The 19,642-nt window shown below is 36.6% G+C and overlaps 3 protein-coding genes across 3 annotated transcripts in view; 2 read left to right on the forward strand and 1 right to left on the reverse strand.

Moving 5' to 3' along the window:
• The window catches only part of LOC124222784 (gustatory receptor for bitter taste 66a-like), a 22,458-nt gene continuing 2,816 nt past the window's right edge, over nucleotides 1–19,642 (reverse strand). The window contains exons 2-7 of the mRNA XM_046634120.1: nucleotides 1,746–2,017; nucleotides 1,449–1,649; nucleotides 863–1,112; nucleotides 697–768; nucleotides 359–448; nucleotides 1–288 (exon numbers count right to left, since the gene is read on the reverse strand). Of these exons, the coding sequence (XP_046490076.1) occupies nucleotides 187–288; nucleotides 359–448; nucleotides 697–768; nucleotides 863–1,112; nucleotides 1,449–1,649; nucleotides 1,746–1,993 (963 nt within the window). The 5' untranslated portion in view covers nucleotides 1,994–2,017 and the 3' untranslated portion in view covers nucleotides 1–186. The remainder of the gene's footprint in view (nucleotides 289–358; nucleotides 449–696; nucleotides 769–862; nucleotides 1,113–1,448; nucleotides 1,650–1,745; nucleotides 2,018–19,642) is intronic.
• Nucleotides 3,338–7,073, forward strand: LOC124222783 (gustatory receptor 68a-like). The gene is made up of 7 exons (XM_046634119.2): nucleotides 3,338–3,673; nucleotides 3,805–4,073; nucleotides 4,380–4,580; nucleotides 4,690–4,936; nucleotides 5,058–5,132; nucleotides 5,973–6,062; nucleotides 6,140–7,073. Exons 1-7 carry the CDS (start codon nucleotides 3,377–3,379, stop codon nucleotides 6,236–6,238), a joined length of 1,278 nt encoding a protein of 425 aa, XP_046490075.2. The 5' UTR covers nucleotides 3,338–3,376; the 3' UTR covers nucleotides 6,239–7,073.
• LOC124222778 (uncharacterized) overlaps nucleotides 13,358–19,642 on the forward strand; it is a 22,016-nt gene continuing 15,731 nt past the window's right edge. The window contains exons 1-5 of the mRNA XM_069137588.1: nucleotides 13,358–13,536; nucleotides 15,781–16,200; nucleotides 16,294–16,562; nucleotides 16,750–16,953; nucleotides 19,334–19,589. Coding sequence (XP_068993689.1) covers nucleotides 15,904–16,200; nucleotides 16,294–16,562; nucleotides 16,750–16,953; nucleotides 19,334–19,589 — 1,026 coding nt within the window. The 5' untranslated portion in view covers nucleotides 13,358–13,536; nucleotides 15,781–15,903. The remainder of the gene's footprint in view (nucleotides 13,537–15,780; nucleotides 16,201–16,293; nucleotides 16,563–16,749; nucleotides 16,954–19,333; nucleotides 19,590–19,642) is intronic.

Consider the following 19,642-nt stretch of genomic DNA (forward strand, 5'->3'; position numbering starts at 1 on the left):
TAACCATCAATCAATATCCTACAACATTCCAACTAAATCAAGATCATATCGAATCACAACAAACCTTCAGTTGTAACTAATTTAAGAGCGAAAGAACCCAACTAAGATCGATACTCAATAACGGATGTAACAAGTGGAAGTAATCAGCTATGAGTTGATAGTGTTAAATTGTAGACATTAATTTTCTCAACCTCCAGTTTCGTTTGCAGGTGGATTGGAAGTACTGGATTGCGATAGCTGACTCATCTGGATGAGGATTACTAGGTATGTCGTCACCGATCCAATCACCTGACAATAAAGGATCAGAGAATGAATATATCCCGAGAATGTGCACCCTCTAACAATTAATGATACTTACACCTTGAATATACGTGTAATCCATATCGAAGAATCCGCAGGCATTGAACCGTACCGGATTCTGAAGCATCTGTACTGAAAATTCTTGAATCTGTTCACAAAGATGAAACAATACTAAATGATAACCGAAAGGAGCTGATGGCGCTCAATGATGTGGATCCAAACTATACCCAACAATCACGTATCCTTATGGTTATAAAAGTTCAATTAATCATTTTCACAAAAGGAACAACTAGTTTAGTTCTAATCGTCTGGTAGTTGTCTTGAAATAACCCACATACAAGCATGGGTATCAGTGTATTGCGTGTGTAAAACACTTATTCTCCTTCTGCATATTACCTCTTTCTGCATATTTTCATCTTGTAGTTTTGGTATGAAGAATTCATAGATAACTTCTCCAGTTCGCTGAGCCTGGAATCATAGGGTAAACATTTGACAGTCACGACATTATGTCAATACGGTTATTGGTAAGTATACCTGAGTGCGGTTTGCCTATTCATATTACCTCGTTGGTGGTGCTCCAACATGAATGACTGATAACCACAATTTGAAAAGCGTAAATGATAGCCCACGTCGTCGACGGGATTATGTTCCGGAACGTTTCGATTGTTGCACTTTCCCACATAACTGTACAGTAAATAGTGTACAGTAATCCAGTGATCATTACAAATGACAATCCCATGATGATTAAGTTTTGTACCCCGTACACGCTGTTTATCTTTATAGCCAACTTGCTCAGCTCCCAGTGAATTTTTCTGGGGAATAAGTGATGAGGAAACGGTTAATAACGTTACTTTAACGATGCATGTTCAGAAGAAATCGATACGTCACACCTTTAGCAACGTCCGAAATTTAGTAAACCATGACAAACAAAACATACTCTTATTTTGAGAGGCCAACTTCGTGGAAGTAATTTTAAAATTGAGCAATAATGATTTTCTACCTGGTGTTTCGTTGCGTTGACGTTACTAACTTCAGCCTCGTAACAAGTGATACGAATTAGCAGTTGACACCGGTAGTCGAATGGCCTCATTGCTCTTATGGTAATATTCATGATCCGTAGAAGCTCAACTAGAAAGAATTTTACTCACCGAATCTCTCGTAGTAATCGAAGCTGGTCGTTTTTCAAGCTTTTAACTTGCACCTTTTTAATACCACCTATGGATATGGTATTCGCAATATTCTGAGATGTGACAAATAGTTTTTCACTAGAATAGCAAGAAGTGGCAGATTGTCCAGCTGCCAATTCCTGCAGACCGTTATTCAAATCTCGAAATTTGCTTTTCACGTATCTACACAGTCGTATGGTAAAATGACGTGAGTACAGTGAGGAATACGACGTCATGACGACAACGTTCGTTCTAAAGTAAACATTGTAAGATTGATACCTTAAGGAGGTGCAGAAGTTCAAACCCAGCAAAAAAATAGCTATTATTGGTTGATGCTGTGTTGCCGAAACACTCAGAACAGTCATCAGTGACTGACCATAACTCGGGCTCACGAGAAAATCCACAATGCTGACGGCGAACATGAATAGAACGCCGACAATTACTTCACAATTTAGACGAATGTAGATTCCTTTGTAATTGGTTTTAATCCCAAGGGTAGTTTGCAACGTGACATCCAAACTTTCCATCTGTAGTATTACACGCTTCACTTCCTACGGGTGTAAATTGAGATTCATGAAACGTAGAACCGAACATTACTACGAATATGTATTTTGGGTCTAGATAGGAGTGTAAAAATTCAGGTTCCAGGTATCGACTACCCAGACGTATGTTATTGTACGTTGAAGGTAGCGATGAATAAGCAAATAATCGGTTGATAAACCGCAGTGATTGTATAGGTTTAGACGTTCGTTCATTCGTATCGTCATCCGAATCACCTTTAGCTGGAGCCACGCTGAAAGAGGAGCGAGAACGACGAGACAAGAATTAGCACAAATCAGTACTCGGTACATTGTTCGAGCCATTGGTGGCCCATCGTTGATAGTATCTTCAGTTTGCATGACTATGATTAAACCAGTGTAAACCATAGTCCAGTTTATCAGATTAAAAATCACCATCTGTAGTCGCATGTACAAAAACGACAGGTTGCTTTGATTCGGCTTTCGGAAAACGCCTAAACCTACGAACCAGTTGAAGTAACTGAGTAGTTTGATAGCTTCGTAAAAGTTTTTTGGTTCGGTGAAGAACATTGTTTTCTAATCTCCGCCGATTTTCTTAATCTTGAGTAATGGATTTTTATTCCCGTTTGAATAGGTATGTGGTTTTTTTACACGTGATCAAAAACTACGTAATAGCTTCAGTGTTCTCACTTCAGAAAGTATTCCGTAAAATAACTGCGGAGTAATCGCGATGAGGAATTCAATAACTTAGCTTATGTTCGCATCTTTAAAAATGTATACGTAGAAGGTATATATATTTGAGGAATAATGATCAAATACTCGTTACCTTGCCTAATAGCGTACGAAATCGATTAATGTATAGCGCATAATTGATCGAAAGAAAGTTCAGCAGTTATTGCTTTATACCATTACGAAAAATGATTTGATAAAGCCATAGATAATGCTTTGGGAGTGAATTATTAATCCGAGTGGTACTTATGGAAATCAACATATATAATTCCTGAGACACAACGACGAAAAAACTCAGTTGGTTAAGACGTGATTTGATCGTTGCATGTTAAGAATTATATTTAATTTTACGATATATAATGGGACGTATAATTTGCAGAATGTATATTTTCTTTAAAGAAATCAATATATTCAAATCAGCTTACTACGATCATATAATTACAAAATGATGCAATTATAATTATGGGAATCAGCCCAGTCATGCCTTATCTGATGTAGAAACTACGACGATGAAAGTATAGAATAAATTATCGCCACAATTCAAGGCTGTAAACATCGATAATTGCTTGCAATTAATTTGAATTGAAATGGTATCTTCGCAATGCTTTTCTCGCACAGCGTTCATTCAATCGTGCTCACATTCGGATTCAGTCTTTCGGGATAATGAAGTTACCGGCGATAAAAAATTTGAGTCATGCATTTTTGCCAACCCTTTGCATCAATTTCATATTTGGAATTGGTGTGTTTGAGTATCCTTCGGGCAAACCGCGACCCATATTATCAGCCACGTTGGGGATGATAAATATCATTTTTTTTCTGTGTTTTATCGAGCTAGCTAACATACCAGGATTAACGGTGCTCATGGGATCAAAAATTGCAGCCCAAAACTGCCGAATGTTCATGTATTTTCAAATTGGCTTCATGATAGTTGTCATGTCTCTATCACAGTCTGGTTCAAAGGTAATACGACTTTATAACTTCAATTCACGCGCTGGCAAGAAATAATTCACATATTTTTTAAATTTATTTATTTATATATGTATTTATTTTTGTTGTTGAAAGTTGTTATTCCCTTCGGTTTCTACTTTCAGCGTACTAGAAACAGCCTTCGCAAGCTCCAGGATACGAATGACCGACTTCTGATGTTCGGAATCTCTAGTGATTATAAATTAATTTTAAAGGATCAACTTGTCAGAAACAGCATCGCTTTAATCTTGGTCGTTACCATTATAGTTTTGGATTTACGTTACACTGCGCTTGACATACCCAGCAAATTTGAGCGGGAGAATCTCCTGATATGTGCGCATCATTTGTTGATTTTCGATTACGTCATTGACTCTAGCTACATAAGCGGCATTAGGTAAATTGATAATTATCAACCATTACCTTTAGTTCTTTTTGCAATAATAATTTATATATATGATGACGTAATTTCCAAATTGTTCACCAGTGAGAGTGCAATTCATTGACGTAGGTATATTAGAATCAGCGGAGTGCATTTATTGTACACAGCTCAATGTTGAAACTGTTGTTTGAATTTCGACAAAGATCGAAAAACTTGTTGCTTTCGATATAAACCTTTATATTTACTACGGATTTAGTTTGGTGCAGATTAGCAGTCCATCAGTGCCATTGTAACGATTTTTCGTTTCCACTTTCTGTGTAGATATTTTCACAACAGATTCCAACGCCTGAATTACCACCTAGAAGAATCGGATTTGCAGAAAAATTTTGACACACAGCATAATGTGGAGTCGGAAAATCTATTTCCCCGCCATTCCTCGATATTAAATGAAATCCATGGCAACTTAAGGAGCTACAAGCTTGCAGACAACAAGTGGCTGCTGCACCTTATAAGAGAAATGAGGTTGACATGAAAAAATCCGCATTACGCAAAAGTGCTTACCGAAATTGAGAACGGTTAATCATGTTGTTTGTAACTGTATTAAAATAAAACGTATGATTTTCATGTTCAGAAAAATACATCGAGATCTTTGCAACATGGCGAGAGAATTGCACAAGGGTTCCGAAATCCTGATTCTCATTTCAGTAACATTATCTTTCTGCATAACAGTCGGACTACTCTACGTATCTTACTGCGTTGCCATAACTTCAATTACATTCTACGATGTGATGGGTGGCATAACCTGTTTTTTGTGGGCCGCATTTTACAGCTTCAAAATTTTTCTCATTGTTGATAGCTGCTCAAAAACGAGCAACGAGGTATGTGATACAGCTTTAAGAACATAAAAGTATCGATCTTGTGAAAATGTGAATCATCTCTACATCATAATAATATTATTGACTTGGTCAGATCTTATTAATACCAAAAATCATGTTTAAGGCTATGCGGACTGGAGTATTGATTCAGGAATTACTAGACCCAATGGAAATCCACAATGGAAATATACGGGATGAGGTAAAATGTAGTGAACAGTACAGAAAAATCTTTTAAAAGAAGTTTTTCATGCAATTATCGACCTAAAACTCCTTAGAATTCAGATGACAATGCTTCAAACCATATCGAGATTCGTAAAACAATACAAAGTTTCGATAATACAGGTTGAGCTTTAATAAAAAACTTTTCAATAAAAGCCCGATAAAAAATTGCATATAATTCTCATATAATTTCTATAACAATATTCATAGAACCCTGTAACAATTCAGAAAACAATATAGATACCACATGTCGATATGTTCAGTTGCCACGAAAACACCTGACGTTTGTTGGAAATCACTAAAATTTTGTACAAATTTTTAATGAAAGTCTTCACATCCCATACAATTTCCATAACTATTCTAATTAAAATCCCATAAAAACTCTCTAGATGATATTCAAAGGGTTAATGGTATCAATACGACAATCTCACATAGATTGAGCTCTGACAAAAAAATTCTCAAGGCTCGATAAGAACAAAAACGCCATATAGGTCTTGCAAAGGACTGCCCCATAAAAATTTTAACAGTTCAGTGGAATATTCATAGAAATTCTCTTTCAAATTTCTGCAAAGTCTATGGAAACTTCCCAAATTCCATGGAATGCGCATGGGAATCTCTTCCCATAATTTTGGAAATCCCATGTTCATTCCCAAACCGTAGTAGAATAGAAATTTTTCGTGAATTCTGCATAGCTCAAGAGAGACTGACTGTATAAAATGTGGATTCCACGTGGATAATACCCATATAGAAATCAATTGAAACTATACCCTTGAAAAATAATTATGGAATTAACAACATACTTATTTTATCCGTTTTACAGATCAACATCTTTACTCTTCAGCTGCTGCAAAATCCCCTCTGCTTTACAGCGAATGGCTTCTTCGTACTGGATTATCAGCTGATTCGTGGTGTGAGAATGAAATTCCTGATTTCTTCTGTTTACTGCAGGTTTTTTTTATTCAGATTTTAATCGCTTTATAATTTCAGATCATCGGGTCAGTGACCACTTTTCTTGTCATTCTAATTCAAATGGGAAGTATATATGATCGCAAGACTCTCGACGTTGCAGACATACAACAAAAGTAACTAGGGTTGAGAAAACGGCTTCATCGCGTAATTAAATAAGAGAACTAGTTCATCAAAAGGCTTATCATTCACCGGATCATGTCATGAAAATGTTGAATGAGCAGTTTAAGATATGGCGAATCAGCTTATGCAATTCAGGACACATTTTAGCGAAATACGTCTGCATCTCAGGAATTAAGAATGCAATTAAACCCGTTCAGTCACAGTGGAATGCTCAGCGTCCCCCCCTCACAAATTTCCATGTCCTAGCCTTATCACAGTTTATTTATAACTTCAAATGATCTTTGTTACTTCGTATAACCCCAAAAACCCCCGGGGTAACAAGTTTCGGCCAGAAGCATCAAATTATGATAGTTTTTTTGATTTTACATCCGCCATATTGGATCCGCCACCTTGGATTTAGAAACTATCAAATTAAAACTTCAGATTCGTGATCAGCCACAAAAAAAACCCTAACAATACCGCGGGGATAATGACTTGTTAGATTGACACGTATTCTAAGGTTAGATTCGACGGTCATGGGTTATGTTATATTTATTGAGAATGAGTTGGTTTTGCGCTCGGCCGACTATGGCGCTGTAGGTTTCTCTGTGCTGCCAACGTAACTGTCTAGTGTATAAAATTAGCCGTGTCAGATTCATTGTCCCCAAGTGTACCCTGAGTTGCACAAATACAGCAGGAAGATTTACCCAGTATTTAATCGCCAATGTAATATTTTCACAAGATGTCTCGGTAAAATGATATACATATTACTAATTAACTAATAGTAGTAATTGTTGTAAGCTTCCGTATTTTTTATGGGTACAATAAACTAACCTATATTTCTATCCTGATATACCCCCAACAAGCGTTTGTTTTGTTTTCGCTACGTTATCTCCAAGATCGCAAAATAAAAACATACGTTAGACAAACGCTCGCTACTCTATTTTCCAATTGAATGATGTGAAACCCAGCTTAACTATTGGCGATTGTGGTGGATGAATCAGTGAAACTCTTGTCGTCGACTGAGGATATAGGTATAAAGACTGATAACCTGGGTTATTTTGCGTAACAGTTTGCTGGGTCTAGCCGGGTTTGGGGGTATTAGCAGTTTCACGTTTTATCAACCAAGCAGCTGACCACGTCGATAAAAGAACTTCTTCATAACTAACACTGATCGCGTGCAATACGTTGGTAACATAACCGTTGTCGTAATGAAATTGAAAAGCTGTGAAAATCCCTTCCAAGAAATATCCGTAATTGGTCAGAGAAATCATACTTCGCCTGATGGCGCATATTGTTACGGCTATGCTCTACAGATTGATCGCGTTGTACGTAGCTTACGCGGTGTTTTCACTCGGCCGCTGAAACCATAGAGATATATAAAACAGAGCGTAAGCAACGGTGTAAGCGTCCCGTGAACGGATTCGAATCGGTTCTCTAAAGGACAGCAGATAATAATTCTACAGAGGAGAAAAACAGCTAGGCGGGCGCGTACAGCTACCCCCACTCCATGTGAAGAGCGACAGAGAGGGCGGGAGAATTATTATCTTCCGTTCTTCAGAGAACTGATTTAAAGTTTCCTCTGAGCGCCGTGCAGCATCAGTCGTTTCTGAGCAGTCGGAGCGAAATTGCGTGCGGTTAGTATCGGTTCAACATTCAGACCGCGTTGTTCAGGTGGTGTCGCGTTGTTCGATCAGTGTATTTCCACCATATTCATCGGTGAATAATAGACGAGGAGCAGCGTGTAGCCTGAAGAAAAACCGAGTTATCGAAATAAAAACATCGTGCGAACATTGAAGGTGAATTTTGTGTACGAATTTTCATTGTTTTGTGTAACTTCAGATTTCAGTGATGTCTATATTTGTCTCTATGCGTGGAGTGTCAATTTTATTATTTTTTTCGCTGATTTTCGGTAAATGCGCAATTGCATTGTTAGCAAGTTTATTCAGTCGGTTCAAACAGACAGCTACAGCGTAAAAAGTGAGTATAGTATCGAGTGCTAGCGTTATTGCGGTGCTGATTTTGTGGATTGTAAGAGATTAGTGAAAATCTGTATTGTGTAAAAAGTGCGTCGCTTCACCAATAACCCTGAGATGCTACAAGAAATACTACGTGTAAAAGCGTGGAGCAGCCCCGAGTCGAGGTAACAATACTTATTTTAATTATTGATTGATAATCCAAGGTGGTACATTTGAAGTCGAACTTTTGTTCTTGCATAACATGCAATGCATATATATGAAACTAGACAACAGTAATTATTAATTTGAAAACTGAAAGCCAATTTACAGTATTAATTCAAGTGTTCTATTTTGTTTTTCACAGCAGAGACTTCGGAGTAACTTTTTCATTTCTCAGCAACGTTGGTGAGTTTGCATGTGTTAGGTTACGGGTATTTTCCTGGGATTCCTCTTGTCACGTGGCGTGGCGGTAACAATTGTTACACAAATCTTCGATTTCTTAGCTGCATGAACAGACTCATTCACGTTCGCAACGTGCTTGACTTTGGCGAATAATTTTGTTTTTCGCATTTTAATTTACCATAGCCTGCTTAAAGTTAGAAATTTTGCACGTTGCTAAAAGTGGAATGAGAATCGCGACAAGTACCCATCGCTTACTCGACATTCGCGAGATCGAATTGTGTTTCGTAACTGATCTAATAATCTACGTTTGAATTTACCGATGTCGTTTAAGTGGTGGGCTCACTTGAGGTTTGAAAGAATTCAATTATTCGCATCATTGTTAAACGGATAAAATTCCAAATTCTGGCGTAACGTGACGTAATCAAATTGCATCTTATATTATGTACCGTTTTCAATCTTTTAACAGCCAACAAGTATTGATCAACCGTAGGCTTAGCTCGCTTAGAAAAATGCTAATTGGCATATAGGATGTTTTTAATCAATTTTACAAAAGGTTAATGTACCGATAGTCTGCTAATATTTACTCACATCATACATACAATATTAGAGTTGGTGGGATACAACCGCGATACTGTATTCCGAGTAGGCAGACTATGGTACAAAAACATTTTGGTCCCAACAGGTTACCAACGAAAATGTAAGTCAGTGACCACGGCGCAAATGACGAAGGATGATGTGTGTTGGAAAAAATGGAGAAGCGTTTAGATCGAATATAGGTAACCGGGTAGGTAGGTGGACGTTTTGGGATCCGTCGCGGGGTTTATGCATGCGTGTGTGAGAGTCTCTCTTATGCGTTGGGTGGTTCCGTTGGAAAACAGGCAATGGTAGGAAGGTCGCGATGTACAGTGATGTTACTAACTTTTGTAATCCACAGCGTCAAACGATCACAGAAATTTTTTTTGCAAAAGACTCCGTATTCGAGTCTCTGGACCATTCATAAGCATTTGAATACTAACGAAATTGAATTTCCCATTTCATATTACTCTGCAAACATTTTTCAATCGTTATTCAATTCAATTATTTAGTCATTACTGATCATTATTACATTCAATTGATCTCTGTGATCGTCTGAATGGGCAAAACGCATCTCTGGATCATCTATCGCGTTCCGTGGTACGCTAGATGGGGAGAGATGCTGAGCTTGAAGACTTCGCGTCGAAGAGGACCGCCGACCGTCATGCCACACAATAATGAATGCCCTCCAACCTCCTTCCCGATATCGATTTGTATTCCAAGAACAACAATCCGCATAGCAGTGTATCTAATTTAAAAAGATGCAGATGTGGATTGGGTTTCTACAGAATTTTTAGAACAAGCCTCAGATGATAATAGTTGTTTGACAGTTTAATCTGTCGCGCCTTATTGCGCGTAGATTAATTACGAGAATTGGACGCAGCATTTTGCGCGTAAATTATTAACTGGAATCGGACACATTTTCTTACGCGTTGATTTTACAAACAGTGTATAACAAGTCCCAGATAGTACAAATCTTTTGACAGTTTATCTGTCGCGCCTTTTTGCGCATAATCACGAGAAGTGAACGCAGCCTTTTGCGCCTAAATTAATAACGAGAATCGGATACGATTTTTTACGCGTCGATTTTGCAAACAGTATATAAAAGAGTTATGCACTCTCGATGTGCTGATCTTTTAGCTCTTCGGTCAATTCTTTTACGAATAATAAAGTTTTCAAGTTCCATGCCGCCTTTTGCGCGTGGCCTTGATACTTTTCAGTTATGAGAGAAAGCGCGGCATTTGAAAGCCGGCGCTTAACGCGCTGGTACAAAAATCTCGGTAGTGTATAGTGATAGTGGAGAATCTTGGCGTAAGTATTTATGAAATACATCTGAAATGTACAGAAACACTCGTTTAACTGATCGTATTATTTTCTGTTTCAGGGTAACGAAACCAATTTTTTAACAAATGCACTGAGAACTATAGAATGTTCAGTCGCTAAAGATATTTACTTTAATAACTCGAAGCGCAAAGAGATGTCGATTCAAAAAATTTAGAATGTTTTTTGTTTGTCAATACAATTAATAATCTATGCAAGTAAAGCAATTAAAGCGAATAACATGTTGGACTCGACCCTTTTTTTTGTTAGTGTATGGACTTATGTGTTTGTGCTAACCATACCTTCGTCCGTTTCAGGTAATGAAACTGTTACTTATTTCAGATAATCATTCCTTTGTCCGATCCAGCTAATCGAACCTTTATCTGTTTCAGCTAATAAAACCTTTGTCTCTTTCAGTTAATCAAACTTTTTGGCCGTTTCGCTAATCAAAACCTTTTGTCTGTTTGAGCCAGTTAAATGTTTTGTCTGTTTCAGCTAATCAAACTTTCTGTCTCTTTCAGCTGATCAAATATTCTGTCTGTTTCAACTAATTAATTTGTCTCTTTTTCGTTAATTACATATTTTTTACTTGTCCAAGCTAAGTTTATTTTTGTCTGTATCGACATGTGTCACTAATTATATTTTTCTCTGTTTCAGGGAACTAATTTTCATTGACTATGCTGAAAAATGAACGTTTCATTTCTTAGGCTTAGGTCTGATTCAGGTTTGGTTCAGGTGTGGTTCAGGGACAGTCATTTTGTTTTCACCGATACATAGATTTAGCGATGTAGTTCAGCGTCATCACGATTACAAAGTGTGGTAAAATATATTCAGCTGTAGTTTTTTTTTCAATGGTTTAACAGTCTTTTATTGCAATCGTTTTAGGGTCAGAGTTTTTTGTTCTCGCATCGCTCATAGGTCATGTTCGGTTTGTATTTTACTGTAGAATTATAGAGCTATGTCGCATTTTAGGGGTTGTGCGTATTCTACTTAGATTTGTTTCTATTTCTTCAAAGATTTCTGCATCGTCTTCCAACAGGTAAATGCCAACGTCTTAGAGCGAATCGTATTTTCGATCTTGGTCTAGTTGATTGTTTTACGTATTTACCAGGTTCTCCATTCTAGTGATTGTCTCATACCTCATAAGAAAGAAAAAAACCGTGCGCGAACATCCAAACTCAATCATCGTTCGCCTACAAGATAAAAACAATCGTGTTAAATGAATTCTTGACCTGAATATTATATAATTATAATATTATATATCAATATTATACATTATAATTTGTTCATTATATAGAATAAATGTTACCCCGAGGAGGGCCCATAGCAAGGGCCGAAACGTTGGAGAAAATCTTCGTTTGTTTTACGTTTTTCACCGACCTTCATATCCAAGAATTTCAATGAACTATAAAAACAATCACCCTTCATCCACAATGAAAACAACCATCTTTCATCCATAATTAGAGCAGTCGTATTTTATCGATAGTAAATAGTCAGCGGGTTATATGAACTGAAAAATTTTGCACACACTGCGAATATACGCGAGTACAAATTGATTGTTAACTGCAATTGGGTAAAAAACAATGTTCAAATTACTACTAAAGACCTTGAGCTGTTCTTACAGCAAACGCCAATCTCGATATTACCGACTGCCGGTAATTCATTTCCAGTCGTAAAAGCAGAAAAAAATGTACCATGAATACCTGGCTAGGGTAATATTATGAGATTAACAGTGCTTTATCAATGCGTCGAACAGTACAATAATACCGGTAAAAACCAAGGGTAAATTGTATGGTAATATCACCGTTCTACCGACAGTGAGTTCTCTACGGCCGCGCGTTTCTTGGCTGGCCGTGCACGTAGCTGATTGCGAGAGCATCTTTTGTTTACGAAATTATTGCAATTTCGAATTCTCGTCTAACGACCTCAATATTGCATGAAAACAGTCTTACAAAGGCTCATTTTACTCCTAATTCTTTCCGAAATTGTGCAAAGTGTCTCAGCTATGCACTTTTTAGCCCCTGAAATACGGGAATTGTGAGAATAGTAACACATGTCAAAAAACTACACGTTTTTTTAGTCGATTTTTGGGATATGAGTAACTTTCCTGAATTCCGCTAGAAAAGAGCGATGCACCATCGAAAATAGAACTCTTTACGTTGTTTTTTCTCATTCAATGTAGGAAGAAAAGGGGTTAGTTTACTCGGTCGGTAAACGTAGGAGTACTACATAACCTTACATTTTATCCCAGGAAAAAAAAGTTTTTATGACATGATTCGTTATACATATGGTTACAGGTTTAATTTGAACTGATAATCTTGAATGTAGTACCCATGATATGCTTTCCGGCCATGGCTAGAAAAGGGAGTTACATGTCTACCACGTTGTTAAGGGAATAAACTTATAGCGCGCGACACTGCACCGTTGCAACAATAAAACATTTATTTTAGAAATTCTCGAACAGTCGTAAAGCATCACTCAAAAATTTATCTTGATTACGGTATGGGTGAAAAAAAAACACAGTTTATGTTAAAATCATCATTTATTTGAATTCTTGTTAGAGGAGGTTCAGAGAAGAAAAACGGTATGTAAAATCGAAGTGTAATAATACGTGTTTATTTCAAAACAAAAATTAAAAAAGAGGTAGAGTTTAACGGTTACAGGTGTTATTGCGAACCTTACGTGTCAGCGCAATTATACATAAAGCTAACTTGTACGGTCTTGCTTGAAATTAATTTCGAAAATTGCATCATATTTCCTGTAGGATCTGATAATATGTTGTGGCTTGTGGTCTTTATGGAACCTCAAATACACTTTGTTGGTCAATAATTTTATTCAGACCGAGCGAACGATACCGGCACTCCGACGACGTCCTCTGACAAGTCAATTAGAAGGTAAACACAGCCTAGGGTGGTTTATGCGCGCTAGGCGTTTATGACATAATTACTCATTATTAGGAACGCTACAAGTGTACATAACATTGTGGTCCAGTACGGTTTACTCCATTGATGGGAGAGGATAAATTGCCACGAAAGTCTTAAATTCTACCGCACCATGATTCATGTAAGAAAAATCGAAAGCAAGTTATTATTGTCTTAGACTTAATCTTAGAATTGCTAATTTTACAGTTCTTCCAATTGCTTGTTTCATTTTTGTCCACTTTCGTACATTTCCAAACAGTAAATATACTGTTTTCCACACTTAAGTTTGTCAGATTTTTAATTCGAGTAGCAAATAGGAACAAATATAATTTTTATCTTTTTGACTCGTCGGCTTCTGTATCTTAAAATTGGCTGCAACAATAATTTTGTATGAAATGCAAGGACCGCGTGAATAGATTTCTAATTTCAGTATCGAGAAGCCAAAATCGATTTTCCGAATTTACGACTAGTACCCAATCTTACGTCACTAAGTTTGCGAAAACAGGATTCATGAATTGTACATTACGTCGTATTATAATGACCAAGATTTAGTCCTGGCAACGAAATCTCAGGCTTAAGATAGTTGGGTAGCGACAGTAAAGTTATCCGACAGATAATCGTGAGCAGTGTATTGCTAAAACAATCAGAAAATAAATTTGGCAACGCCGCGTGATTTTCTTGTGTTGTAGTCTGCTTAAACCTTGAGTGTTTACCTCGTTATATACGTATATTACAGTACATTTATTTCATAAAAAACAACGTGATTAAAAAACTAAAAATGAAGCGTTTTCGCAATACCATATTTAAACAGCAGAAAACAAATAATTTGAGTACAGCACGTAATGTGTATACTTGCGACGTTGTCAAATGTACAACCTAACCAACATTACAATCAGAATTTTTTTTCTATTATAGCTTATATTTTTAAATATTAAATGACGGACAAAGTTTACAAAATTTGGTATATTATACCTCAATTTCCACTTTACCTTATTCAATATTTTTTCCCGTCTTTAGCATTTTATTCTTCTTCAATATTAAAACAACGAACTTAAAAATATCAATTTTTATTCCAGTCCGTATCTACACAATATAAAATAGCTCAATTTTGAACGAAAAGAACTCGGTAACTAAACGGTAAATGATTTTCAAACTTTACAGAATTGTTTAAAAATACTCAAAAAATTATATAATTGAAACTCATGTGAATTGAACATTTCTGAAATTACTGCCCAACTACCTTAATATACAACCAACCAAACATTATTTTCACACAATCAAAATGTTTAGCTGATTCTATAGTGCGCAGAAAACAACAAGTTTTAGTAACGTCTAAGCAAAGGTTTAGCACCACAATCCCATAGATTCTGTTGCGATTGCGAAATCAGATCTACAAAGTGAAATAATTTTGTAAATATTGAAAAACGATTGTTTAATTATCATAACTGAAAAAATTATCGTTTGATTGTAATTTATGCTACAGAAATTAAGTGTCATATCAAACAATGACGAAGAAGTATGCCATAGTTAATTGACGGACTAATTCAATGATATTGGACCACGAATGATTTAATTCTACTGATTATACTAGACAGATGGAGTATTTTAATAATACCGCGAACAAAGTATTATTTCATTAAACTGACCAAATTAAAATCGAGATTTCGTGTTCATAAGTATATTTCATTAAATTGTATTCCAAGTTTTTGTGCGATTTTGAAACAATTATTTCATTAATTTTGGTATTTACAACAAAATATTGTGTTCCCACGAGAAAATTTTATACAACTTGTGTTTTTTTTTTCAAGCAAAACGTTTTCTCCGAGTGGAATAAAAGGAAATGGAAGCCGTTTGTTTTCAAATGATACAATTATACCTGTACCATAAATATAGTTTAACATTTGTGGAACGATATATGCCGGTGCAAAATAATACAATATTCATTAGAATGACTCGCGTGTCACTATCTTGTTTGAGGATCAAACCTAGATAAGTTTATTTCGAACCTACAAGTATAGCGGATCACGCTATGTAATCCCGCTTGTCAAGGTACATGCAGTAATCGATATTTATTAAAATATAAATACCTGCAAATTAAAATACCTTTTCCATGTTAGCTCGATGTAATCATGTAATCAATGTACCTGAAAAAATTTCGTCAGACCATTGTTGTACAATAGGTATTACACTGTCACAAGGTCATCTTTAAAAAAATATTTTGACATAACGATTTTCTATCCCGTTGCAAATTTCGCTTCGTATGAATTTAAAGTAAAAAACTTGGGGTGGAAATACGTAAGAGCCTTTTTCAATTCCTAAGTGTGCGAAACCCTGCATGTCGTTTTACGAAAATGAGATATCATCGTGTAGGGTATTTGATTTACAGGTTATTGGAATAACGACATTTGTACCAACAGCGGTATCATAATTTGGGCAACCAAATTGCTGGTACTCTCAACGTTTGGAGTGCTTCAAAAGGGGAAAAGACGAAAACCGAATTTGAAAAAGGATGAAGTTACCGGTACCGAAAACATTGGCAGACGCATTTTCACCGACGGTTGCGATTAACTTGTTTTTTGCAATCGCTGTTATCCATTACCCCCAGAACAAACGCCGACCAATTCTATCAGCTCTGTGGGCGATAACCCATATAATAGTTTATGTGCTTTTCCTGCAAATGGCAGATTTGATGGCGTTGAAGCAGTTCATGGGTTCCGCAATCGCGGCCAGCAACTATCGGTTCAACGGTTACTTTCAGACGATCTTCATCTCTGTTTCGATGTTCCTATCTCAGTCTAAGGAACCGGTAATCATAATTATAAATCACGTTCCAATAAAAGATTCACAACATTCTTTGTTTGCTTGTTGATAATACTGGAATTGACGTCTTATGTTTCAGGTTACCACGAAAATCTTGCTCAAGGCAATCGCCATCGATGAGCGATTGAGGGTGCTGGGTGTACCCAATGATTATGAACTAGTTCGTAAGGCTCAAATTATTCGGCATTCCGTAGCTTTTAGCTACCTTTTCGTTTTAATAGTCTTGGACTTCTTTTACGTCGGCCTTGACTATCACAGCGAGTCAGCCCGCATCGGTTTTCTGCTTTTTGCACATTATTTCTTGGTCTTCGATTATGTCATAGATGCTACCTACACCAATAGCGTCAGGTAAGCATGGAAATAAGTATGTCTCTAAAGGTAAACCTTGTGCTTTTGATAGAGGATTTTACGCTACAGAGCTAGGAAATGGTGAAATTTATTTTGGAGAATGTAGTATTAAAGGGTAGTTTCGGCGAGGTATTTGCTAATGCAGTGATTGGCATGTAACATGACAATGATTTTTTCTCTTTTACAGTTATTTCCGCAACAGGTTCCAGCGTTTGAATTCACTTCTCGCAGAAACGAAGTTACAAAGTACAAAGAAAGTCCAGCAAACGCAGAAATCGATTTACCAATATTCACAAAAGAACTCTTGGATGTATAATGAAATCCTTGAGAATGCGTTATCCATCAGACCTACAAGCAACCAGTGGCTGCTGTACGTCACCAAAGAAATAAGGTATGTAACTTATTCCTTTCACAAGCCTTGAATATTTTCTTTGACATTGTACTCACAGTCTTTTTAATACTAAACACATATCTGTGGAAAAACAACTTCGTCCGAAAGAAATGTCGCCATTTTCTGTGACTTTTGTCGGATGGCATTTCTCATGTAGTTCAAGACATATGATCACTGCTTTCTAGAATCGGGTTTAACATCGACGTCCAAAAACCAGTCAGAATAATTTCACGTACTCACTGATGCAACAACATTGAATCCTTTACAACGTAATCAATCCCTGCAATTTTAGACCAAAAGAAATTGTATAAAAACTTTGTATGAAGGTGATAACGCGAAATCATTTGAAAGAAAAGAGTCTTGTCGTTGTTTTACATCCATTTTTTTAATGGAACCTGCAGTGCATAAATCCGCAAATGATGAAGTTGTGTTTGAGAGCAAAGTTTGGTAAGATTTCACCATGTTTTACCACTCCTAAGAATAATATGTGCTTCAAAAATTTCTTCCCAGCTAGTTTTTTCGGCACATACTGTCTCTGAATCCACTTCCTAATCGTCTTAGAACCAGAAAATTTAGCCCGCTGTTACACACGTCAAGTGTTGATTCACAGTGTTTATAAATAGATTTGCAATGAATCATAATATTGTCCGTTTAAAGGTGAAGAGAAACAGGAGTCCTCCATTAATTACGTTACACGCAAAGGGGGAGAAAGGGTGTCCGCAAAGAATGACAAGACGTATGAATGGGGGGGGGGCAGGGGGGAGGGAGGGGGTCATAGGCTTCGTGATGTCACACCTAATATAAAATATTGATACATCTGAATATAGCCAGGGATAAAATGATCGTTAAAGAAGTATATGTTATTTTGAAGTTTGAAATCGTTTGTATTTACACATGTTCGGCACGCGTGCCTTTGTTCAAAATATTCGCGCGGCTACTTATCGGCCGCCTTTAATATTCATAAACCGAAAGATCTACAACGCCTTTATTCGACCCTTACTTCCGCTCATCGATGGTCGTTTTTTTTTTGTTTAGTTCGGTTATTTATTTGTTATTAAAAATAGACAATTTACACAAGAGTCTGTTTTATAAACAATGACGACTGTGCTCTATGGTTGGGCGAAGATGTTGACACTTGCAATTTTCCCATCGCCAACAAAGTGGGTGCTATGTCAGTTATGAATAATATTAAGGAATCGTTTGATAGTCTATGGACAGACGATGATACGCACATTTTTTTCAACCAAAAACAATATAAGAATATATATTTTTTTTCTATTGATTTTGAGTAGCTATCTATTGTCTGAGAACGTATAAATTGTTACTTCATGTGAAAATATTGAAAAATGATGATAAAATTAGAAGAGCTGGTTTAATTAAGTTATAAATTTAGAATTGCTAAATGACGTCACTAACTTGTGTGACCTAATTTGTGGATGATCCTACATAAAATATAACTGGTCATAATTCTTTCAATTTTAAAACTTTGAAGATGTGTGCTATTCGATAAGAGTTTTTTTTTCACAGATTTTTGAAAACTACCTGCAATGAGCAATTTTCGGTTGTATTTCTGCCACATGTTTTACATATATTTAAGGGGGGTGCCTTGGTCGATTTCGACATTGATATATCTCGAAATATCCAAGTCGACGTGTCTCAAGCGCAAAAAAGTGCTCAACAACCCCATTCTATACGCTGTTCTGAACTAAAACTCTCCACTAAGTTTCCTTTAAATGTAGAAATAAAGAAATGGCATGAATTTTACGAAATTGCAATAGTAAATTTATAGAATTCATTGAAAAGTAATAATATTAACCTTACAATCTAAGTAACTATTCGTGCTTATTGTAAATGTGTCTCGTTTCTTTTAGCCGTGTTTCTGCTACTCGATGACGGTTTGATTACTACGAAAGTGTTTTCATCAGACATCTGATTTTTGTTTTACGTAAGCGACATACATGTGTGTCAAATTGATTATTTATACAAACCCCGTTTGGAAAAACGCCCTTTTGCGCATGTAAAGTGAGCCCAAAATTGGCGTTTTCATGCGCATCCGTAAGCGTTCAGAAACAACTGTACAACTTTACGCTCGCTTTACATGCACAAGAGGGGTATTTTTAAAAATACCAAAAAATCGTATCCATGACGGTAGGAAGGTTATTTCACTCGTAATAGCCTTATTTTCACCCCAGATACACAATATATTATTATCTTCGAATAGTATACATTCCCGAGGTTTACATGCAGCGAAATCAAAAACTAACGGACTGGGAACTGTTCTTCGAATTGACAGAACCATCCGTTATCCATAGTACCTACAGTTGTTTCTGGAATTCTGGCCAAGCCTGAGAAACACACACGTTCAATATTATCTGTCCAGAACAATCCATCGAGACCTTTGCAAAACGACGATGGAATTGAACCAAGTGTACGCTACACAGGTTCTCTTTTCAATCACGTTATCTTTTGGTCTGATAACGGCTCTTCTGTACACGGCCTACGACCTCGCAGCTGACGATCTGTCCCTATCGCTGTTTGACACCGTGATGACCAAGATTGTTTCTGCCATGTGGCTTATATATTATATTGCGAAACTTGTTTGGCTCATTAGCACTTGTGCAGCTACAAGTATCGAGGTACTTGATCAATTTTGGACAACGATGCACGCACTTTTACCTCAGAAACTGAT

The sequence above is a fragment of the Neodiprion pinetum genome, chromosome 7, assembly GCF_021155775.2.
Source record: "Neodiprion pinetum isolate iyNeoPine1 chromosome 7, iyNeoPine1.2, whole genome shotgun sequence".
NCBI classification, from domain to species: Eukaryota; Metazoa; Arthropoda; class Insecta; order Hymenoptera; family Diprionidae; genus Neodiprion; species Neodiprion pinetum.